Source organism: Pogoniulus pusillus, chromosome 16 (genome assembly GCF_015220805.1).
Source record: "Pogoniulus pusillus isolate bPogPus1 chromosome 16, bPogPus1.pri, whole genome shotgun sequence".
In the NCBI taxonomy this organism is placed as follows: domain Eukaryota; kingdom Metazoa; phylum Chordata; class Aves; order Piciformes; family Lybiidae; genus Pogoniulus; species Pogoniulus pusillus.
In genome coordinates, this window is record NC_087279.1 from 12,906,474 (window position 1) to 12,924,939 (window position 18,466).

The following is an 18,466-nucleotide window of genomic DNA, read 5'->3' on the forward strand; positions in this document are numbered from 1 at the left end:
TGTTATGGTGCCCGGCAGTGCCCAGGGCTACCACCACCTGGCCTGCTGGCTGTGCAGAGAATCCTGAGCAGGGAAGAACAGCCCGAGGCTGCAGTTTAGGAAGGTTGGGATGATGGTTCAGTGGTCCCCCATCCCAGTCTGTGCCCTCACCTAAGGACAGGTTCTGATGTCCTTTAACAAAATAACTACTGCCCTTGTCAGCTTGTTCTGCCTCTTCTATGTTCAAGTCAACCAAAATAACCATGTGGTTAGAAAACTGTGGCCTGGTAACTGTCACTGAGACTTGGTGGCATGAATCCTATGGAATGTAGCAACAGGCACAAGAAGTGGGCTGAGGAGAATCTCATGAGGCTCAGTACGGCAAAATGTAAGGCCCTGCACCTGGGTTGGGGCAATCCTAGATATCAACACAGCCTGGGGGATGATGAAATTGAGAGGGCTGTGAAAATGATCAGAAGGCTGGAACACTCCTATGAGGACAGGCTGAGGGAACTGGGAAGAGAAGGAGCCTGGAGAAGAGAAGACTCCAGTTACACCTAGTAGCATCCTTCCAGTACTTGAAGGGAGCCTACAAGAAGGCTGGAGTAGGACTGTTTCCAAACAAAGCGATAAGGCAAAGGTCAGTGGTTTGAAATTAGAGAAGGGTACATTTACATTGGATGTTAGGAACAAGTTCTGCACCATGAGTGTGGTGGAACTCTGCAACAGGTTGCCCAGAGAGGTAGCTGAGGTCCTATCCCTAGAGGTATTCGAGATCAGGCCTGACAGGGCTTTGAGCAATCTGACCTAGTGGAGGATGTCCCTGCCTGACTGCAGGGAGGCTGGACTAGAAGAGCTTTGGAGGTCCCTTCCAACCCAAACCATTCTGTGATCCTGTGTTCCAATGCTGAAGACTAAGATACTTCAAAACTTAATGCCTTTAAATACAACTCTTTTCCTTTTTAAGGCATCTGCCATCCCTACACTGAGAAAGGGCAGAGCCTGGCTGAAGCCTGGCTAAACTGAAGCCAGTGGGAGCCTGCAGGACCGCAGTTCAGGGCAGGCTCTGCACCAAGTTAGTCTGCAAACCCTGGAAGCTGAGGTGTGGGGCCAGGGCCCTGTGTGCTCACCGGTGCCCTCCGTGCCCTTGCTTCCCGCTGACACCACCCCAGCTCTCAGGCTAATGCCACCTTGTCAAGGCATTATGTAGGGACAGCAGCAACGTGATTTCTATTAAAAGGAGAAGAGGTTTTTAGAAGAGACGAAACCTAACAGCTTCACTCACAGTATTTTCAGTTTCGCTAACCAACACCATTAGGAGCTAGCTGGAGGGGAGACTTTGCCACCCTGAGACACTGGAGATCTCATAGCTCCTTTGGACACAAGAGGGAGTCCTGAATCATCAGAAAGGGAGGTTTTGCTTTGGTTGCTGTGGATTAAAATGCTCTTCCCTGCACTGAGAAAACACTGGTCATCACTTGGAGGCCCTTGGTGTGCTTTACTGGCCGTGGGGTAAATCCATGGTAAATCCAGGAGTGTGGATTTTCCCGTTTGCAGTGGGGAGAGGTCAGCTCACTGCTTGGGTGAAGTGAGTCCTAGTTTCCTAAAATACCAGGAATTATCCCCGAGATGAAGCAGAGATGAAGCAGAGCTCATAGCCACCCTGCCCCTTCAGACCATTTCGCAGCCCCAGCTAAATGCAGGAGACGAAGGCAAAGCTCCCTCTGTCTCCACACTTCTCGCCATGTCCTCGGGACTGTGCAGTCCCTCATCCTCATCCACACACAGCCCTGGCCTGTCCAAGGGTGTCAGCCCCACTGCATGTCCCACATGGGTTTGGGGGCAGCCAGCAGAGGGGACAGGGAAGCCCCAACGCCTTCCATTCCCACTGCCCCCCGGGGGACATTGGCTGGAGGGGGCTATTTCGGGAGGCATTGCCCTGCCCAGTTCAATTAGGCACCGTATAATCTTTCTAACGTAGCTTCCAGGGGGAAAAAGCCAGGAGGTGGAGGTGACACAAAGGCACGCAGCCAAGCAGAAGAGCCAAATACTGCAATGGATCAAGCAGGGTCCTGTCATAAGCCGGCTGAAAGGGCTCGCTCCTTCCCCTGTCAGAGTCACAAGGAAACCTCCAGCTGCCCCGAAGCGGGGCTGGCCCCGGACGTGCCAGCGCTGGGCTCGGCGGTGTCCCGGTCCCAAGGCACGCAGGCGAGGCATTCCTGTGGGGATGGGCGTGCGGCGCTGCCGGTGGGCTGGCCACATCCCCCGGGCGGGCAGCCCCTATATCAGCCGGGCTCCCCGGGCAGCGCCGGCACTGCGACCGTGACGGCCCCCGGCAGCCATGGATGACATTTATAAGGCAGCGGTAAGTGCCTCCCGTTGGGGCTGTTTTCGGTAGTGGGGGTAAAGGGTGGAGGATGTGTGATATAGTTTAGAGCAGATTGGCTAAAGCTATGACTGAGAAATTCAAATAGGAAATTCTTGCAGGGTGGTGGCGACTTTCAGTCAACATCTGCATCCAACACACAGACCTTTCCCGGGGCTGGCTCTGGAGGTTTCACACCTCTCTTGCAAGTGTGAAACTCTCAACTGTGCTGCTGAGTTATTTGCAACTGCTCCCCTGGTTCCCTGCCATAACGTTGGGGGATGGCCTGTAGATGAAGTTATAGACCTCAACAAAAGCTTGAGAGACGAGGTGGCTGCAGGCTTTAGCCCAGACAAAGCAGAGACCACTTCTCATGAAAGAGGCATTATTATATGGATTAAACTCCACCCTCATCTTTCTGTTGCTTTAGAATTCTACCATTGCTCTGTTTCCCCCTTCCTTACCTGAATAATTGTCCAAGAGATTTTAACAAACCCTTGGCTTTTCTCAGTCATTTCCCAATCTTTCTCCTCTGCTTTGCTTCTCCTGATATCATCTCTGCTGAGATGCAGAATGTGAGCTATGCTCTGGGGGAACGCAGGGCATCCTGATGGCTATTTTAACTTACACAGCTGCACAGCTCACTGTGCAAACCCAACCTATTTGGTCTGTAATAAGAACACTGTATTGTTTTGTCATGTAGACAACAGTCAGAGCGAGTGGAATGAGGATGAAAATAGATCCTAGATTGTGTAGATTTCTATTGTACCCTTTCCATACCTGCAGCTGAAATAAGGGATGGTGGTGGTGTTTGTGGTCTGTTTTGTTTTTAAATAGATAGTTGATTAAGTTTGATTTTAACCAAGGGCACAAATAAAACCCCAAAACATACCATCATACACATCCTATTTGAATTCCCAGGTTTTTAAGGGTTAGAACGGTAGTGCTTGATACATAGTTGAAGAAAAAGAAATTGAAATACTTACACATCTGTTGTCCTTTAGTCAGCCTTGAACCTTGTGAAGCAGAACTCTCCTAGCACTCCCAGTAGTGTGAAAAGGCTCGGGAGGCACTGTACAACACTGCTCTGAGTGCCCCAACCAATACCTCAAAAAGAGAGAAAAATGTGAGCTGTAAAATCGAAGTCCAGGTCTAATTATACTTTTAAAATTAAGTAAGTTCCCTCTGGGTCAAGGCACAAGTCCTTTCCTTATTGCTATGCCTGTGACTTTCTCTCTGGTTATGTCCATACCTAAGGAGAAAGGCTGCACTGCTGGTGATACCCTCAGCCAGAAATGTCTGTCTGTCAGCTGGGGCAGCATGCTGGCAGCACAGGCAGAGAGCCCTCAAAAGAAAGCCTTCCCCACTTGCAGGTTCCAGCCTCCCTCCAAGGCTCTGCCCCAGAAATGAGCAAATATCCACAGATAAAAGTCATCCCTATCCAAAGCCTGTGGGTTTTAGTGGAGTTGGACCATGGAGATATTTAGCTGAAGAAAAGGAATGCCAGCAACAGAGAGCAACCCAAACCTTACCCCAGACACAGGGCCCTCGACCAGGGAAATGGACCACACCAAAAATTTGATGGACTCCCATCAGGATTTTGCCAACGGTTTGAAGGTGGGGGCATATTGGTAAATGTGGGCTCAAGTCCTGGGCATCAGCCACCAGCACTTTTACTGAGGCAAAACAAGTCCAAGATGAGAGAAACATCTTTTTGTGGATCTGCTCTCCAAGACTTTAACCATAAGAAAATAATTACCTGGCAGAAACGTAATCAAGGACTTCAGCTTCCCTTGCTTGACGTCAGATGGAAACACAGGATGAAAAGGAGAGCTGCTAAAAACAAAACACAGCAAATGTGGCATTACCATAGCTGCTGTGCAGTGCTGTGAGCTTAGTGCTTGCTTTCCCACACCACAGCTGGAGGAGCCTGTCCCTGCAGTGATATGGAGGGAAAAGCTGTGAGCAGCACCCGTGTGTTGAGTGCATTATGAACAGCTCAGGAGAGAGCTCTGTGATCCAAGTGCCACTCTGCAGTTACAGTGCATTTAATTTACATACAGCACAGCACTACAGCTCTCACTTTGGTGAGAGGAGGCTTCAAATCTGAGTATCTTAAAAGTTTTCCTGCATGCTGATGGCATATATTAATATTATATCATGTCTCTGCCAAATTCCCTACGCGCAGCCAGAGAACCCAATGAATTTTCATCTTGCCCACTCATGCCTAGATAAGGGTGTGCAAACACAAAGCTATTTTGGGAACATTTTTAGGCTCTGTTAAGTGGTGCTAAGAACAGTGCCAGGGACAAGCGTCCAGATAAAGAGCTGCAAGGATAAATACCAAAGCCTGGGAACAATTGAGGAGCTCATTCTTATCTTCAGCACCTCTCTTACCCGAGCATATAAATAGCAAATACACCAAAAGGGTCATGTTACTGGAGCAGCAGAATGGTGGCTGTGGACATCAGCAGAGGGAGCATTGTGGCTGCTCTTGCTCTACCAAAACAATAGCCGTGAAGGACTGGCAGCTGCCTGCCTGCCTTCAGCAGTGCTAGGACCTCAGTGGGCTGGGCTTTCCTCCTGCTACAGCAGTCCTGATGCCATTCTTGGCACGTTCTGATGTGAAAGTCTTCACCTTCTGGTGCATAGACAGTAGGATGAAGCACTCTGCTTGCTGCCCACATGCTCTGCCCCACTAAGAAAAAACACTTTCCCTGCCTCTTGCTGTAAGTGGGAAGCATTTTCAGATGGCTATTGCAAAACCATTGCTCTTTGGGACAAAACCATCAGCCTTTGCTCACAAGCCAGGGTGCCACAACCCTGAGTTGCAGGGTTCTGCCCCAAACAATATATGGTGGGGATGGGTGCTAGGAACTGCTCACATGGAGATGGTAGTGAGGAGACATTAGTGGGGTCAGGCACTCTCTGCATGGGCCAAAGGTAGTCCCGGCAGTGAGTCACATCTGTCTAACTCCAGAGAGGCTCTTGACCAGCACGAGAAGGAAAAGTCAGCATTTACAGGGGGTGCTACTGAAGGGACACACGGGCCATGGTGTGGTGCGCAGCTTTAGCCAAGCACTGAAAGAGGTACAACACAGAGCTGATCTATTCCTCTCTGCTCCCCACGGTAATTAGTTTCATTAATTCATGCTAACTAATAAGCTCTCACTGATCATTTGTGGGGAATTAACTAGGGAGGGTTTGGGAACAACCTACCACTCCATTTTGGATAACACCTAAAGGTCTGTGGGCCATTTCTTCTGGAAGATACCCGAAAGAGGCTAAAGAGAATAGTGGCTCCCATCAGAGGCAGAAGCCTTTATTTCACCCAGATAGCAGCAGACCAGCTCTGGATAGTGCAGAAAGTCTCCTGAATCTAGAGGTGAAAAACAGCTACCAGGGATGGTCTTGTCTGCCTCTCCCTCCCCATGCACCTCTTCAGCACGTCTCACCTCTGACCTGGCCTCAGCCCACGTGCAGACAGCCCTCAGCAGAGCAGCCATCCTGCTGTGAAGCCTGCCAGCAGCAAGAAACCATCCCCAAATGGCTGACAGAGAAAGATGCTTTTCCCAGTTAGTCTCCTCGGCTTGTACAAAGGCTACTTCTGCCATGTATCAAATGCTGCTGCTGCTCTGGAGAAATTATGCTCACTTCAAAGGAATTGAGAATAATTTCAAGGGCAAGAATCTCTTTGACTTCAAAAGGTTGTGTTGTCAGAACCCCACTGGTCATGTACACCATAGCCCACGAGGGTGACTGCTGTCCTTTGCAGGGTGACTGTTGAACAAGTAATGCACCCTGTTGACAATTAGTGGTACTGAGGAAGAAAAATTACCTGGTCGCTGTGTTTTTCTTACAGGTTGAGCAGCTGACAGAAGAGCAAAAAAATGGTAGGTGCATCTTCAACCTGACAACACAGCCTAAAGAAAAGCTCCCCTGACAGCAGTTGAGCTTGCCTCAGCAATTGCATCTCCAAGTGCTTTGGCCAGACTGGCCGAAGTAGGACCTGACCCAGAGATTTTGGTCCATCAGCATTTTGAGCAAGGCAGTTCTGTGGGTGTGTCCAGATGCCTCCACCATGCCAAGACAGGCAGTGCTGGGGTGTACATGCTGGGGAGACTATACCTTAGACAAGCCCTCTTACCCTGAGATTAAGGTGCAATGCAAAACCTTCCCCCTCATCTCTTCTCCCCTTTCTCCCCAGAGTTCAAGGCTGCCTTTGACATCTTTGTGCTGGGGGCAGAAGATGGCTGCATCAGCACCAAGGAGCTGGGGAAGGTGATGCGGATGCTGGGGCAGAACCCCACTCCCGAGGAGCTGCAGGAGATGATAGATGAGGTGGATGAGGATGGTAAGAAATCTGGGGTTCTTCCACACTTAAGCATCATCCCTATGTCCACAGACAGGAGGGGTGTAGTGTGGGTTGGGAGTGGTCATCATCAGTGCAGCACTGGCACGATCTGTGCTGGGGGTAGTTGTAATATATGGGGAGCAGCCTACAGCACTGTGATTTTGAGGGACACTGAACACTCACCAAACTTCAGCATGGGACCTTTAGGACATTTCCAGGCAAAGATAAACCACAAAAATTACTATTCATTGTTCCCATAACAATCAGACTGCTTGAACTAATTCTGTGTGGCACTCTTAAGATTGCACAGATCCATTTAAAACCCAAAATGTAGGCTGAATATAGCAACTGCCATCTCAGAAGCAGTTAAAACCCAGGAAAGCAGGAAAAGAGCTGTGCCACTGATAACAGCACTTACCTACTGCTGCTGCAAAACCCTGCTGCTTTGATGCCTGTCTTCTGCAGCATTTAACACGTAGGTGAGGTGAGCAGGTATCTCCATAGCAGGGTTTTTCATTCATTGGTGCTTCCAGTAGACTTTCTGGCCAGGCAAAACGACTGCACAAGTTAAAAATTCAATGGTGAAGTCAGTGCAGGGCCTGAGGCACTCCAGCATCCTGAAAACTGCCCCTTGGTACAGGGCTGCTCCTGAGCTTTGGTCTTTGGTTACTAAAGAGAAGTGTGATCTCTCACTTGACACTGCCCCTCCACACACAGCAACACCAAGTGATGGTGTTTGTTCTGCCTACAGGCAGCGGCACTGTAGACTTTGATGAGTTCCTTGTCATGATGGTCCGGTGTATGAAGGATGACAGCAAAGGAAAAACCGAGGAGGAACTCTCAGATCTCTTCAGGATGTTCGATAAGTAAGAGCTGTGAGCACAGCACGGTGGGGTGGTGGGAGCAGTGCAACCACCCTGGCTGCCCTTCCCCAGTGTGTTGATCTGCTCCTGAGCTCCTCTGTCCTCGTCCAGAAACGCTGATGGCTACATCGACCTCGAGGAGCTTAAGATCATGCTGCAGGCGACAGGGGAGACCATCACAGAGGATGACATAGAAGAACTGATGAAAGATGGGGATAAAAACAACGATGGCAGGATTGACTATGATGGTAGGACTTCCTTGTGTGCCTTTTGAGTGGCAGCTCCCCCAGTCTTGGTTGGCTTCCTGAATGGGCACATACTCCTGCAGGAGGCACAGGGCAATACACCAGACCACAGTTGGAGATGGGGAAGTTCTTATGCTTGTGAAGTCGTAGCAAGGGCTTAACTATTCCCATGCTGTGAAAGCCACCTTGCACTGAAGCAATGTTGCTTTTCACCAGAATCCTGCCTGCTCCCTCCTGCCCCCTACACACAAAGCACCATCTCTGGAGGACTGTGTGTTTGAATGCAGTGCTGCTGAAATGACTCCCAGACCATTTCTGAGCTGAGCTGGGGGCTGTACTCCTCCCTGGGCACTCACCTCTGGCATTTTGGTGGCAACCAAGAGTGACACTGGGCTCCAGTGACATTTCCAGCGGGAATCACAAGTTGTCCTTGCCACACTCAGAGGAGCAGTAGCCATCCCCTCTTGGCCTCCTGCCCATCATGGGGATGGAAAAGAAGACAGGGCTAGGGAAAGCTGCCAAAACTGGACTTGGCAGCTGTCAGGTCACTTCGGTCCTACCTCACATCCCTTATCTCCAATGATTTCTCCTTGGCAGAGTTCCTGGAGTTTATGAAGGGAGTTGAATAAATCTGAGGCCAGATCAACCACCTGAATCTTCTGAACTCCTCCAGTTCTCCATCTCACCTCCTTGGTTAAGTCCCCCGGCTACCAGCATGAAGACTGAGAGCTGAAAAAGGTGGCTGCTGGGGAAATAAAACATGTTAATACTGTGCCTCCAGTGGGTGTTCTTTGGAGCTTTAGGGAGAGCTTCACCCTGCTTCTGTACTCCTGAGGAATGGGGCCACTCCTTGGGGCTCTCAGGAGCCTGTCTGTCTGGCAAGGTGACATGACAGCTGGAGCTTTAAGCATCCAAGGAGGTATTCTGCTGTCAGCCCAGTGGCAAAACCCAGCCAACAGAGCTATGGATGCTTGGTGGGGACCTGCCATGTTACATCTTCTCATCCCTGCCATGGTGAGAGGGATCAGGAGCAGGCACTGGTGCCTGCTGTTTTCACTGGAGCATTGGCAGCATTTTGGTGATGAAATGTGAATTAACCACTTATGCCATCACCAAAATCTGTGGGACAGATCCTCTCTGCCTTGCTCTTGCCACAGGTCTCCTGAAGGGACACTATTTCTCCTCTCTGTCATCCTGATGGCCACTTTGCAGCAGAGGTTTCAGTTCTCACGGGAAATATGAATCAAAGCCATTCCTAAGCTGGACTGGGTGCCTGCCTCCCTCCCATTTCACTTACCTGGCAGGAGGCAGGCAGCAGTAGCCCAATGGCACCTCATGGTCCTTCAGCAGCCTCGGGTGGGAGCCTTGCCACACAACAACCAAAACACTCAATTTCCCCTGAGAAATCATGTCCACTGTGGCCACAGGGGCTGTGAGCAAGGCACAGCTCTGCTCTGGGTCTTGGCATCCAGGCACAAGCTGACAGCAGGGCTGAGGAAGACAAACTATGCTGTCCCTAAGGGCCCTAGGCACCATCTTTCCTTGTCCCAAGGAAGTGTGGCATTCCTGTGGCATTAGCAGCTCCTCCTGCACATAGCTGCCTCCTCCCATCAAATGACAGCTCATACATTGCAGTCGTGTTGCTAAAATCAAACATTTACTCAAGCAGAGTAAACATTGGCAAGGCAAGCTTGTGTTGGTGCAAACCCTGGGGATGCTGCCCTCAGCCCTGGCTGAGCATGCTGCCACACCAGTGCCCCTGTGCTCACTGCACCAGCCCTCTGCCTTCCTCCCAAGCCCAGCTTTTGCTTTCCGTGCCCTCTGCAGAAGTAGCACCCTGAGCAGCTGCCCTGGATGTGGCACAGCCTCTTGCTGACAGCAATAATGAAAAAATGCCATTCAGACCAGACAGGCTGGAGGGGAAAACAGGCCTGAGGGGGCTGGCAGCTCTCTGGAAGAACATAGCTGCGTCTTCCCTCTGGACAACGAGCACCAAGTGTCTTGCCCAGCCAGGGCTTGTAGCATCAGAGAAACCAGGCAATGAACCCCTGTCAGCTACAGCAGCTGATCTTCCTTAAACCCCAGATTATGTGAACACTGCTAATGCAAGGAGATTCTTTCAGAGGGGTCTCTGCAAGGGTTCCAAGCCTTCACTGCCATAGGTCCTGCTGATTCAGCAGGACTGCAGCTGCACCACAAGCCAAAAGACACAAATATGTCAGCACAAGCAATACTGTGACAGGAAATACTCTGGAGCATCATTGTCTTTAGTTTCCAGTGAATCTGTTGCCTAGAGATGAAAAATAATAATCTTCCACCTCCCCAGCATAGCAGCAAAAGTAATTTCCCACTGAGACCTGCTTCTAAGGACACATCTGAGGTTCCCAGGCCTGGGAACCACCACAGAGTTGCAAATACCTGCATTTTGGCCACAAGCCAAGGTGTTGTGAGTTCCATCCAGCCTGCAGACAAGCCAATCTCACATCTCATTAGCTCCATTATCTTCCTGTCTCACCTAGATCTTGACACCCAACAAAGATGCCTCCAAGATACTCTCCATTGCTTACTGACAGGCTTTGGCTCACTGGAGTGTGAAGGAGTGAACAAATAAAGTTCTCCTACTCCCTTCAGTCAGCTTGGTGGCTTGAAGGAGGCTTGGACTCTGCCACGGGCCCAGGGAAAAGGATGGCCACAAAGAGGCACTTGGCCACGTGCTTCAGCTCTCCTTGGTTCAGTCGTACAGGCGGTAGCAAGTCACAGCCTTGCTGGCTGCCCACTCTTTTCTGAGAGTAAAAAAGGGAAGGTGATGGCTGGAGAGAGGACAGAGGTCTTGTAGCAGCTGAAATGTGTCCCTAGAAGAGCAAACACACCTCTGGTCAAGGGACTAAAGAAGGCAAAACAGTAGAGATGCCAGCAGGTCAGTAGGCTCTGTGTGGAGTCACAAAAGCTGCCTCAGGACCAGTATGCCTCAATACCTCAACTGTCCACCCAGAGTGAGACAGCAAATGCTGCAGGGCAGGGTGCCGTGGCTGGGTTTCACTGTTGGCTACAGCACAGCAACAGCTGCTTTAGGAATGTAACATGACAGGACACGCTGTCAAGTGGGATAGATGGCTGAAAAAACAGCAACCAGCACATCATCAGCCTGGCTGAAGGCTCCACAGAGGGGATGTGCCTGGAGAAGTGCTCATGGTGAAAGAAAACCACAGAAAGGAATTCCTGTGCCCATGGAACTCCAAGCAAATGTGCAGCTTTCCCTCCATGGGAAGTGAACTTCCAGTGCTCAAAGCCTTAGGCAGTGTGACACAGGTCTGTGCGCGCTGCTTGGGGACAAAAAAACAAGTCAGTGAAACAAGCACTTACAAAAACAACTCAGGCAAAAAAACATTTCTTACTCTCTAAAACAGTCCCTAAACTGTGTGCTCTTAACTCCCCCCAACCAAGACAGGAGCTGTGCTGGCAGGTGACAGCAGCCCATGCCACTGGACACAGCTAGCTCTCAGCCATATGATCTGGATTTTGATGGCTGTAGATTTAATTCCTGCCCTGGTCTGCATCTTCCTCAGCATATGTGAGGCCTCTCTTTAGCCCTCAGTAAAGCTTTGCTGTGAACTAAGTGACAGCAGAAAGATCTGAGGACGTTCTGCACACAACTTCTTAATAGAACCTCTGCATCTTGCCTCCAGTCATACACTGTCAGCAGGGCAGGAGCAAAAGAATGTGAGCTAGGCTTCGAACACTTGAGACAGGGATGTGCTGGAGAGCCCAAAAGAGAGCTATGAGGATGACCCTGGGACCTGTACATCTTTCCTATGAAAAAAGGCTGAGAGACCTGGGGCTGTTTAGTCTGGAGAAGGCTGAGAGGGAACCTATTAATGTCTACAAATATCTGAGGAGTGGGCGTCAAGCTGAAGGTGCCAGGCTCTTTTCAGTAGTGCCCTGTCATAGGACAGTGAACAATGGGTGCAGGCTAGAACACAGGAGGTTCCACCTCAACACCAGGGGACATTTCTCTACATTGAGAGCACTGGAACAGGCTACCTGGAGAGGCTGTGGGGTCTCTTTCTCTGGAGAGACTTTCAAAACCCACCTGGATGCATTCCTGTGCAGCCTGCCCTAGGTGATCCTGCTCTGGCAGGGGGGTTGGACTTGATGACCTGTGAGGTCCCTTCCAACCCCTAACACACTGTTACACTGCACAAGGCCCCAGCTGCCTAGAAACAGATGCCACAGACTTGAAACTTGGGGAAAAGCAGAACTTGTGTTCTGTTTGTTGCTCTTCACCACCTCTTAGTGTTCAAGCAAAGGGGAAGAGAGCAACACACACCCATCTCTGCTTTTCATGTCCACTGTGAACATCGATGTCCCCAGTGAATACTCTGTCCCATCACTGTTTCACAGTGCTCCAACCTCCTCCCCAGCTCTGTGCTCTCATCTCTCAGTGTGATGGCTCACCTTTGCCAAATGAGCTGGTTCAGTATTTGGTTACATGCCCTTTACTCCCTGTTTATTTGGGGCTTTTTTAACCAAAGGGAAAACCAGAAGCTGAACTGGAACTTGACACCAAGCCCTCATAACTGCCAGGCGAAACCACCTGCAGCAAAAGTATGACGTACAGCAGCAGCATGTGTGAAATGTGTGGTCTGCTGTACAGCAGTAGCTGAGCAGAGACGCTCTCAAGCTCGCTGCCTTCCTGCAGGATACCAAAAACTTAATCCTAAGAGGTTTGAAGTTTTAACATGTCAGAGATGACAGAGCTCTGCATATTGGGAATAGTTTCAAGTGGGCCACAGCTGCCAAGTCTGTCTCCTGGGCTCTGCATGCGTAATCCTCCCAAAAAAGATCTTCAGCCTCACTCGACTAACAAAGCACAAGAGGATGGAGACCCACCATGAGGTCATGCCAGTACCTACTCTCCCTTGCAGCTAGGCTGGGGCAACCTCTATGAAAAGCAGAGAAATTGTAGACTGAGCTGTCACCGGGTAGGTGTTCAGCTGAATGCAGGCAGTGTCCAGCAAGACCACTGCCTGCAGGGAGCAGACAACAAACCTGACACTGAGCTGCTGTGGAAGCTCACCAAATTCCTGTCTCCTGCCACACAATGATGCCTGGATTAAGGTTACGTTCCTCCCTGCTGCATTTTGTCACGCAGCCGCTATTTTGGTCAGAAAGTCAGCAAGCCCATATTTGGGAAGCTGTCCCTCTGAAGGGCAGCATGAAGGGCAGACAGATGAAAAGCTGCTTCTGAAGGCAGGGCCAGGGGAGCTGCCTGGAGCCACAGGAAGCCCAAAATCTTCCTCTCTGCTTCTCTTTGACATGCCAACATCCTTTTCTCAGCCTAACCCTCATCTCTCTTCCCTCAAAACACATCCTGTGGGTGAGCTACTCTCACAAGTGCTCTGAGGTTAGAGATGAAATCTTGCTTCTTAGATGGAAAAAACGTAGTGCTAGAGATTTAAAATGCAGAACATAGACCCAAGGTGGAGATCTACAGGCACACAGGTGAAGGTGTAGCTTGACAAATGCCAAGTCCTCTGTTCAGAGAATTTTTCTTTCATTCTCGTCACTCTACACAGCTGCTATGGACTGACCTTAAGGCATCTGGACCTGCTATTCTGTCTCCTCCAATGCCAGCAGCAACCCAAGGGAAAACATCTCTATGTCAGGTCTGCCAGCCCTGGCAAAGGCTGCAGAGGGCTGCCAGGCAGCTCTGGGCAAGTAGCTGAGGTGCATGCTAATCTGAACCACAGCTAGAGTCTTACCTTTGTAGACAAACTCACTAGAACAGGGCACAACTTGAGACTTCCCATATCTGCAGGCACTTGGGTACCGCTGAAGCCAGCAGGATTTAAGCACTCTGGGTGACCACTTGCCAAGAAAAACCCTCTCCAGAGAGGATTACCACCACAAGGAACCTCTTGCCACCTGACCTTCCCACATACCTGAGGGCAGCGTGGACCGAACAACCTTTTTCTTTAGTACTTAGCACTCTACCTGGTGGTACGAGCCCTGTGACTGCAGACTCCAGCACAGCATCCCCCCAGACCAGCACACTGCTCTCACGTGGCAGTTAAGTTCTTTCAGCTGACAAATGCCAACCTCTACAACAGTCCAAGAGATGCACACAGCAGGAATCAGACAGCTGAGGCTTGCAGACTCCTCTGACTTTAGAGCCCTTCATTCATGAGTTTTAAGTTAGCAAATATTAACTTAAAACACAGTTTATAAGTTTTACAACCAAGCTTATGATACTTAGTTTAGGTCTGGGTGGTATTTTTTTCATCACTCAAAACCACTTAAAAAGTGGGAACTGGGAAAACTTTTCAACTCAACTCACTAAAAATTCCAAGTATTGACCTTGTTTCCAAAAGATTGTTTTGGTAATTGGATAAACTACTTAAAAAGAACTCCAAACATCAAGTACATTTACCGGATGTTTCATCTGAGACATGTTTTGTTTTTCATGCAGCAGGTGTCTTGCTGTCCTACTGCAGCCAGCAGACGCTTGTCAAGTTCCCGCCCTTGCTCCAACCACTGGATATGCACCACTGGGTGGACAAGAGCTGGAACTGCAATTTCAGGAACGGTTCTTAGGCGACTCGTTTCCCTGTAAAAAAAATCACCTCCTGAAACAGCTTTGCTGATTGGTGGGACTTTGAGAGTAAAACCCTCTTCTGATCTACAGGACAGCAGTTAACAAACCCCTGCCATAGCACCTCCTTCAGCTTTTGAATGCTACTCAGGGTTGGAGTCAATTTCTATAGGTCCCTTCCAGCCCCTTCCACTCTGTGATTCTGTGACCTCACCAGTCAGCACGTTTTGTCAGGTAGGTTATTTTTGTTATTACAACAAAAGTCCTCTATTAAAATCCAGCAGCCACGGAAAGTATGGCTATTTGATACAATCATAACACCTTACACATCCCCACAGCAGTTCTGTTAACTATTACAACACTCTTCTAACACCAGCTGGTAAGACCTCCAAAACCACAGCTAGCACTCAGTACCACCTTACCTCAACAGCAAAGCAGAACCTAACTTGCTGTAACAGAACTAGGGATACTCATAAACACTGAGGTGAGAACTCTGCACATGTATGCCACGATAAAAACAAGTTACCTGTACTGAATACTATCACCCTAGAGTCCAGACAGCAATGCCTTCAAATTTGTACAAAGAGAAATAAGCTGTTTCTTGGTTTCACTCAATAATCACTTAGAACCGTAAAATCATAGAACTGCTAACGTTGGAAAAGACCTTTGAAATCAAGTTCAACCACTCACCTAAAGCTCACAATCTCACCACTACTAGCTACTACCACTAAATCACATCCCCAAGCACCATACCCACACATCTTCAACACCTCCAGGGTTGGAGACTCCACCACGTCCCTGGGCAGCCTGTTCCAATGCCTGGTAACTCTGATAGTGTTATTCCATAACAAGAAAACAGACTTTTAACTACTAAATGCTTATGACCTGTACCAACAATTAGAGCAGAACAGCACTGGAGGAGCAGCTGTTTTACTTTCTGCACGCAGAGGCTGACAGTATTAACACAAAACTTCTCCACTAGCTCCAGCCAGTTCAATCTACCAGCGAATAAAACCACACACTGGTCACTACATGCAGGCTTGATGCACGACTGGCATCTGTAATACAACCCAACAAGGCTTTTGGAGCATTCTCCTCCAGGAAGCAAAGACTCTGTTACAGCCAGTTTTATTTTTACTAAAACATTAACACACGTGCCAACAGGAAAACTGCTGCTTCTGTCATGAACCACATCAGTCCTTTTTCTGCTGAGCAGCCTGCTTGGCATTGTTGGCCTGCATCTTCTTCAGCCCCTTTTTGTTGTGTTTCTTTGCAAATCTCATGTTCCTCAGAAACTTGGGATCGACCTAATAAGGAAAACAGGGAAAATAAAGGGAATTAATATGGAACATGGGGGAATAAAAGCCAATTTGTAGAAGAGACGTGTGTAAAAACATAGATTTGTCCAGACTGTTACAATTATTCCCAAATTTCAGCTAATTTACTTTTTTCACCTGATTTATTACACCAACAAAATTATTTTAGCCATTTTAAACCATCCTTTAACTGTTTTCCTTGATTTCCATGAACAATCAACCCCAAAACCATGGCAATAAAGACCAAACTGAGCACAGCTGTAAACCAGGCAAATTTCATTTCCATGTCACAACACACTGTGAGATCTGGAGTACCACAACTCAGCCTTGGCAGGTGAGCACATACACATGCATGCCTTGGGAAAAGAGCAAGGCCACTTCCTCGGGCCTTTGCTTTTAACTTTGAAGGAAATAAATACCAGACCACAGAAGTTTTTGACAGCTAATGGCTGGCTAGAGCATGCTGTCATAGCTAGGGCCAATTCTCAGAACCATCAGCTACTGTTCCACTGATAAACATGGATCCACGCACACTCAACACAAGGAGACAGACTCAGACTGCCAGGCTACCCATAGGAGAGAGCAGCACTGCACCCTCGCCGAGCCACGCTGAAGACAAGCATCTGTCACCTCCAAAAAGCTGTTACTTACAGAGCAAGCAGAACCACAACTCTCCCCAAAGCCAACGCGTCCTGTGTTTCCACTTTAAAGTGTGGAAAAAGTTCCTTGTTACACACTTGTCTAATTCCAGAAAAAAACAAACCGCTGTCATTTTCCTGTGTTTGGTCCAGAAATGCAAACTCCTTTCCTCTTTTGAGTGAATTTCTCTGGATTAACACAGGTAGCAAACTAGTACTGAAGAGTACAGAGGAGCAGGACACAGCAGGACTCAAAGAGGAGAACTACTGACACATTTGATTCACTGGAAGCAGCAGTTTGTGGTACCCACTTGCACAAATCAAAGTGGCCAACAACTAAAAGAAGTAAACATATGAGGGTATGCTTTTTGGAAACATGCAGGTGTATGGAAGGTATGAAACAAGTAAAACAGAAACTACCACAGCTCTGACCATCTGAAACACAAGCCCTTGTCTGCAAAGAGTACGTCAGCCAAAATAAGACCACAAACAATAGATTTGTTTTGTTTCACAGCGAAGCCTCAGTGGCTTAGCCTGGGAATATCAGCAGAAATACTCACCCCTTTGAGAGATTCGTATCTATGGGATCTGGGTTTCTTGATGCCGTTTCTGTGCCACTTACGGGCTACATAGAAGACAGGAAAACAATTTTAACTACCACTTCTGCTACTAATAAGTAGCTGCATTAGCAACCTTTTAAGTGCAGCTGACCCTACCAAAATAAAGTAGCACAGACCATTTTCTAACCCTTCCCAACCAAACTAAATGCACTTCTGTTTTATTCCTCTGCACAGTGTGCTCCGCATCATAGGTACTCATCCAAGGATCTCAGGCTCTTCATTAATAATGCACCACTAGCATAACAAAAGGCCTCAGTTATTAAGAAGCTCAAGCTCCTGTGTTCAGTGCTGAAGGGCATCATCCTTCACTGGGCAAGACCAAGCAGAACCTTCTCACAGAACTCTGCTAACTTACAGCATTGGGGAAAAAAAGAGGAGAGAGGATTATTTTCCCTTGCGGTCGTTTCTGGATGGCAAGTCACCACAGGCTGAATGCTCTTCAGTAGTATCTACAACTTGTTTTCTCCTCTGTTTACAGATTATTTTCACACTGAGCCCAAACAAGCCCTAAGTCGTGCAGAGCCCCTTTCCTCACACATGCCATTCAACCTCCACCCTGCCACTGCCTCCTTCCCTGGTGAGCTCATCTCGCCGCAAAGCAGAAAGAGGACTCGGCTGCTGTAACTGTGCAGCTCAAAGCAGCCGGTTAAAAACTCTCCGTGGAGGGCAGCCCTGGGCCACCTCAAGGGACGCGGCCCCTCCCCACCTCCTCTCGGAGCCGCCCATGCCCCGCATCAGCGCAGGACGCCGAGCCCGGCTTACACTGGTTGTGTGTGGTGTGGTTCTTGGACTTGGCCATGGTTGTACCTGCGGGAGAAAGAGACACCCCTGAGTCAGAGAGGGACAGAGAGAAGGACAGAGAGAAGGACAGAGAGAGGGACACGCCAACCTCCCCCCCAAAGCCTTCTCTGGGCTCTCCCACCACGACCGACTGCCTTATCGACCCCGAGCCCTCGGTCTCCCGCCCCACGACAGCCTCAAGTTTTGTCTCGCCCCGTCCCGACTCGGTGGGATGGGATCGGCTCGGCCCCGGCGCGGGGAGTCCCCGCGGCCACCCCCCGAGCACGGATGGAGCCGGATTGCACCAACACACACTCACCACCGCCGCCGCCGGGCCGGAAGAGAAGGGCGCGCCGCGGGGGCTGCTGGGAAATGGGGTTGCGGACCGGAACCCCCGTGTCGCTCCGGTGTGCAACAAGCGCCGCCAGCGAGAAGGTTCCCCCCGGCAGCCTCTCCGCTCCCTCTCTTGTGCCGCCCCTTGCACCGGTCTCGGCGGTTGCGAGGTCCTCCTGCCCCGGACCCGTGCGCAGGGAGGGACCTGCAGCAACAGGGTCCCTGCAACACCCGGGCTCAGAGAGGTGGCAGCCCCTGCTGCGACACGAGTGCCCCCAGAGCACGGCCCCTCACCAACACGGCTTCCCGCGGGCTGTGCGCCGCAAGCGGGGCGGCAGGGCAGGGAGCCGGGGGGCGGCAGGGCAGGGAGCCGGGGGGCGG

General features: G+C 49.8%; 2 protein-coding genes across 2 annotated transcripts; one reads left to right on the forward strand and one right to left on the reverse strand.

The window, feature by feature from the left end:
• Positions 1-2,142: 2,142 nt before the first annotated feature.
• Positions 2,143-8,580, forward strand: TNNC1 (troponin C1, slow skeletal and cardiac type). Its single transcript, XM_064156578.1, has 6 exons — positions 2,143-2,344; positions 6,207-6,237; positions 6,552-6,698; positions 7,450-7,564; positions 7,673-7,809; positions 8,404-8,580. The coding sequence occupies exons 1-6, from the start codon at positions 2,321-2,323 to the stop codon at positions 8,433-8,435; spliced, it is 486 nt and encodes a 161-aa protein (XP_064012648.1). The 5' UTR covers positions 2,143-2,320; the 3' UTR covers positions 8,436-8,580.
• A 6,930-nt stretch (positions 8,581-15,510) lies between these two features.
• RPL29 (ribosomal protein L29) lies at positions 15,511-18,166 on the reverse strand. Its single transcript, XM_064156579.1, has 4 exons — positions 18,072-18,166; positions 17,735-17,779; positions 16,913-16,977; positions 15,511-15,705 (listed from the first exon to the last, which is right to left on the reverse strand). Exons 2-4 carry the CDS (start codon positions 17,769-17,771, stop codon positions 15,592-15,594), a joined length of 216 nt encoding a protein of 71 aa, XP_064012649.1. The 5' UTR covers positions 17,772-17,779; positions 18,072-18,166; the 3' UTR covers positions 15,511-15,591.
• Positions 18,167-18,466: the final 300 nt, after the last annotated feature.

What these genes read in the sequence shown, in the direction of transcription:
- TNNC1 (XM_064156578.1), top strand. Translation starts at nt 2,321, where the DNA reads ATGGATGACATTTATAAGGCAGCG. An exon ending in GACAGAAGAGCAAAAAAATG is followed by an intron (nt 6,238 to 6,551) that starts GTAGGTGCATCT and finishes CTTTCTCCCCAG; the next exon opens with AGTTCAAGGCTGCCTTTGAC. An exon ending in AGATGAGGTGGATGAGGATG is followed by an intron (nt 6,699 to 7,449) that starts GTAAGAAATCTG and finishes TTCTGCCTACAG; the next exon opens with GCAGCGGCACTGTAGACTTT.
- RPL29 (XM_064156579.1), bottom strand. Translation starts at nt 17,771, where the DNA reads ATGGCCAAGTCCAAGAACCACACCACACACAACCAGT. An exon ending in CCACACCACACACAACCAGT is followed by an intron (nt 16,978 to 17,734) that starts GTAAGCCGGGCT and finishes TCTTCTATGTAG; the next exon opens with CCCGTAAGTGGCACAGAAAC. An exon ending in GATACGAATCTCTCAAAGGG is followed by an intron (nt 15,706 to 16,912) that starts GTGAGTATTTCT and finishes TTTCCTTATTAG; the next exon opens with GTCGATCCCAAGTTTCTGAG.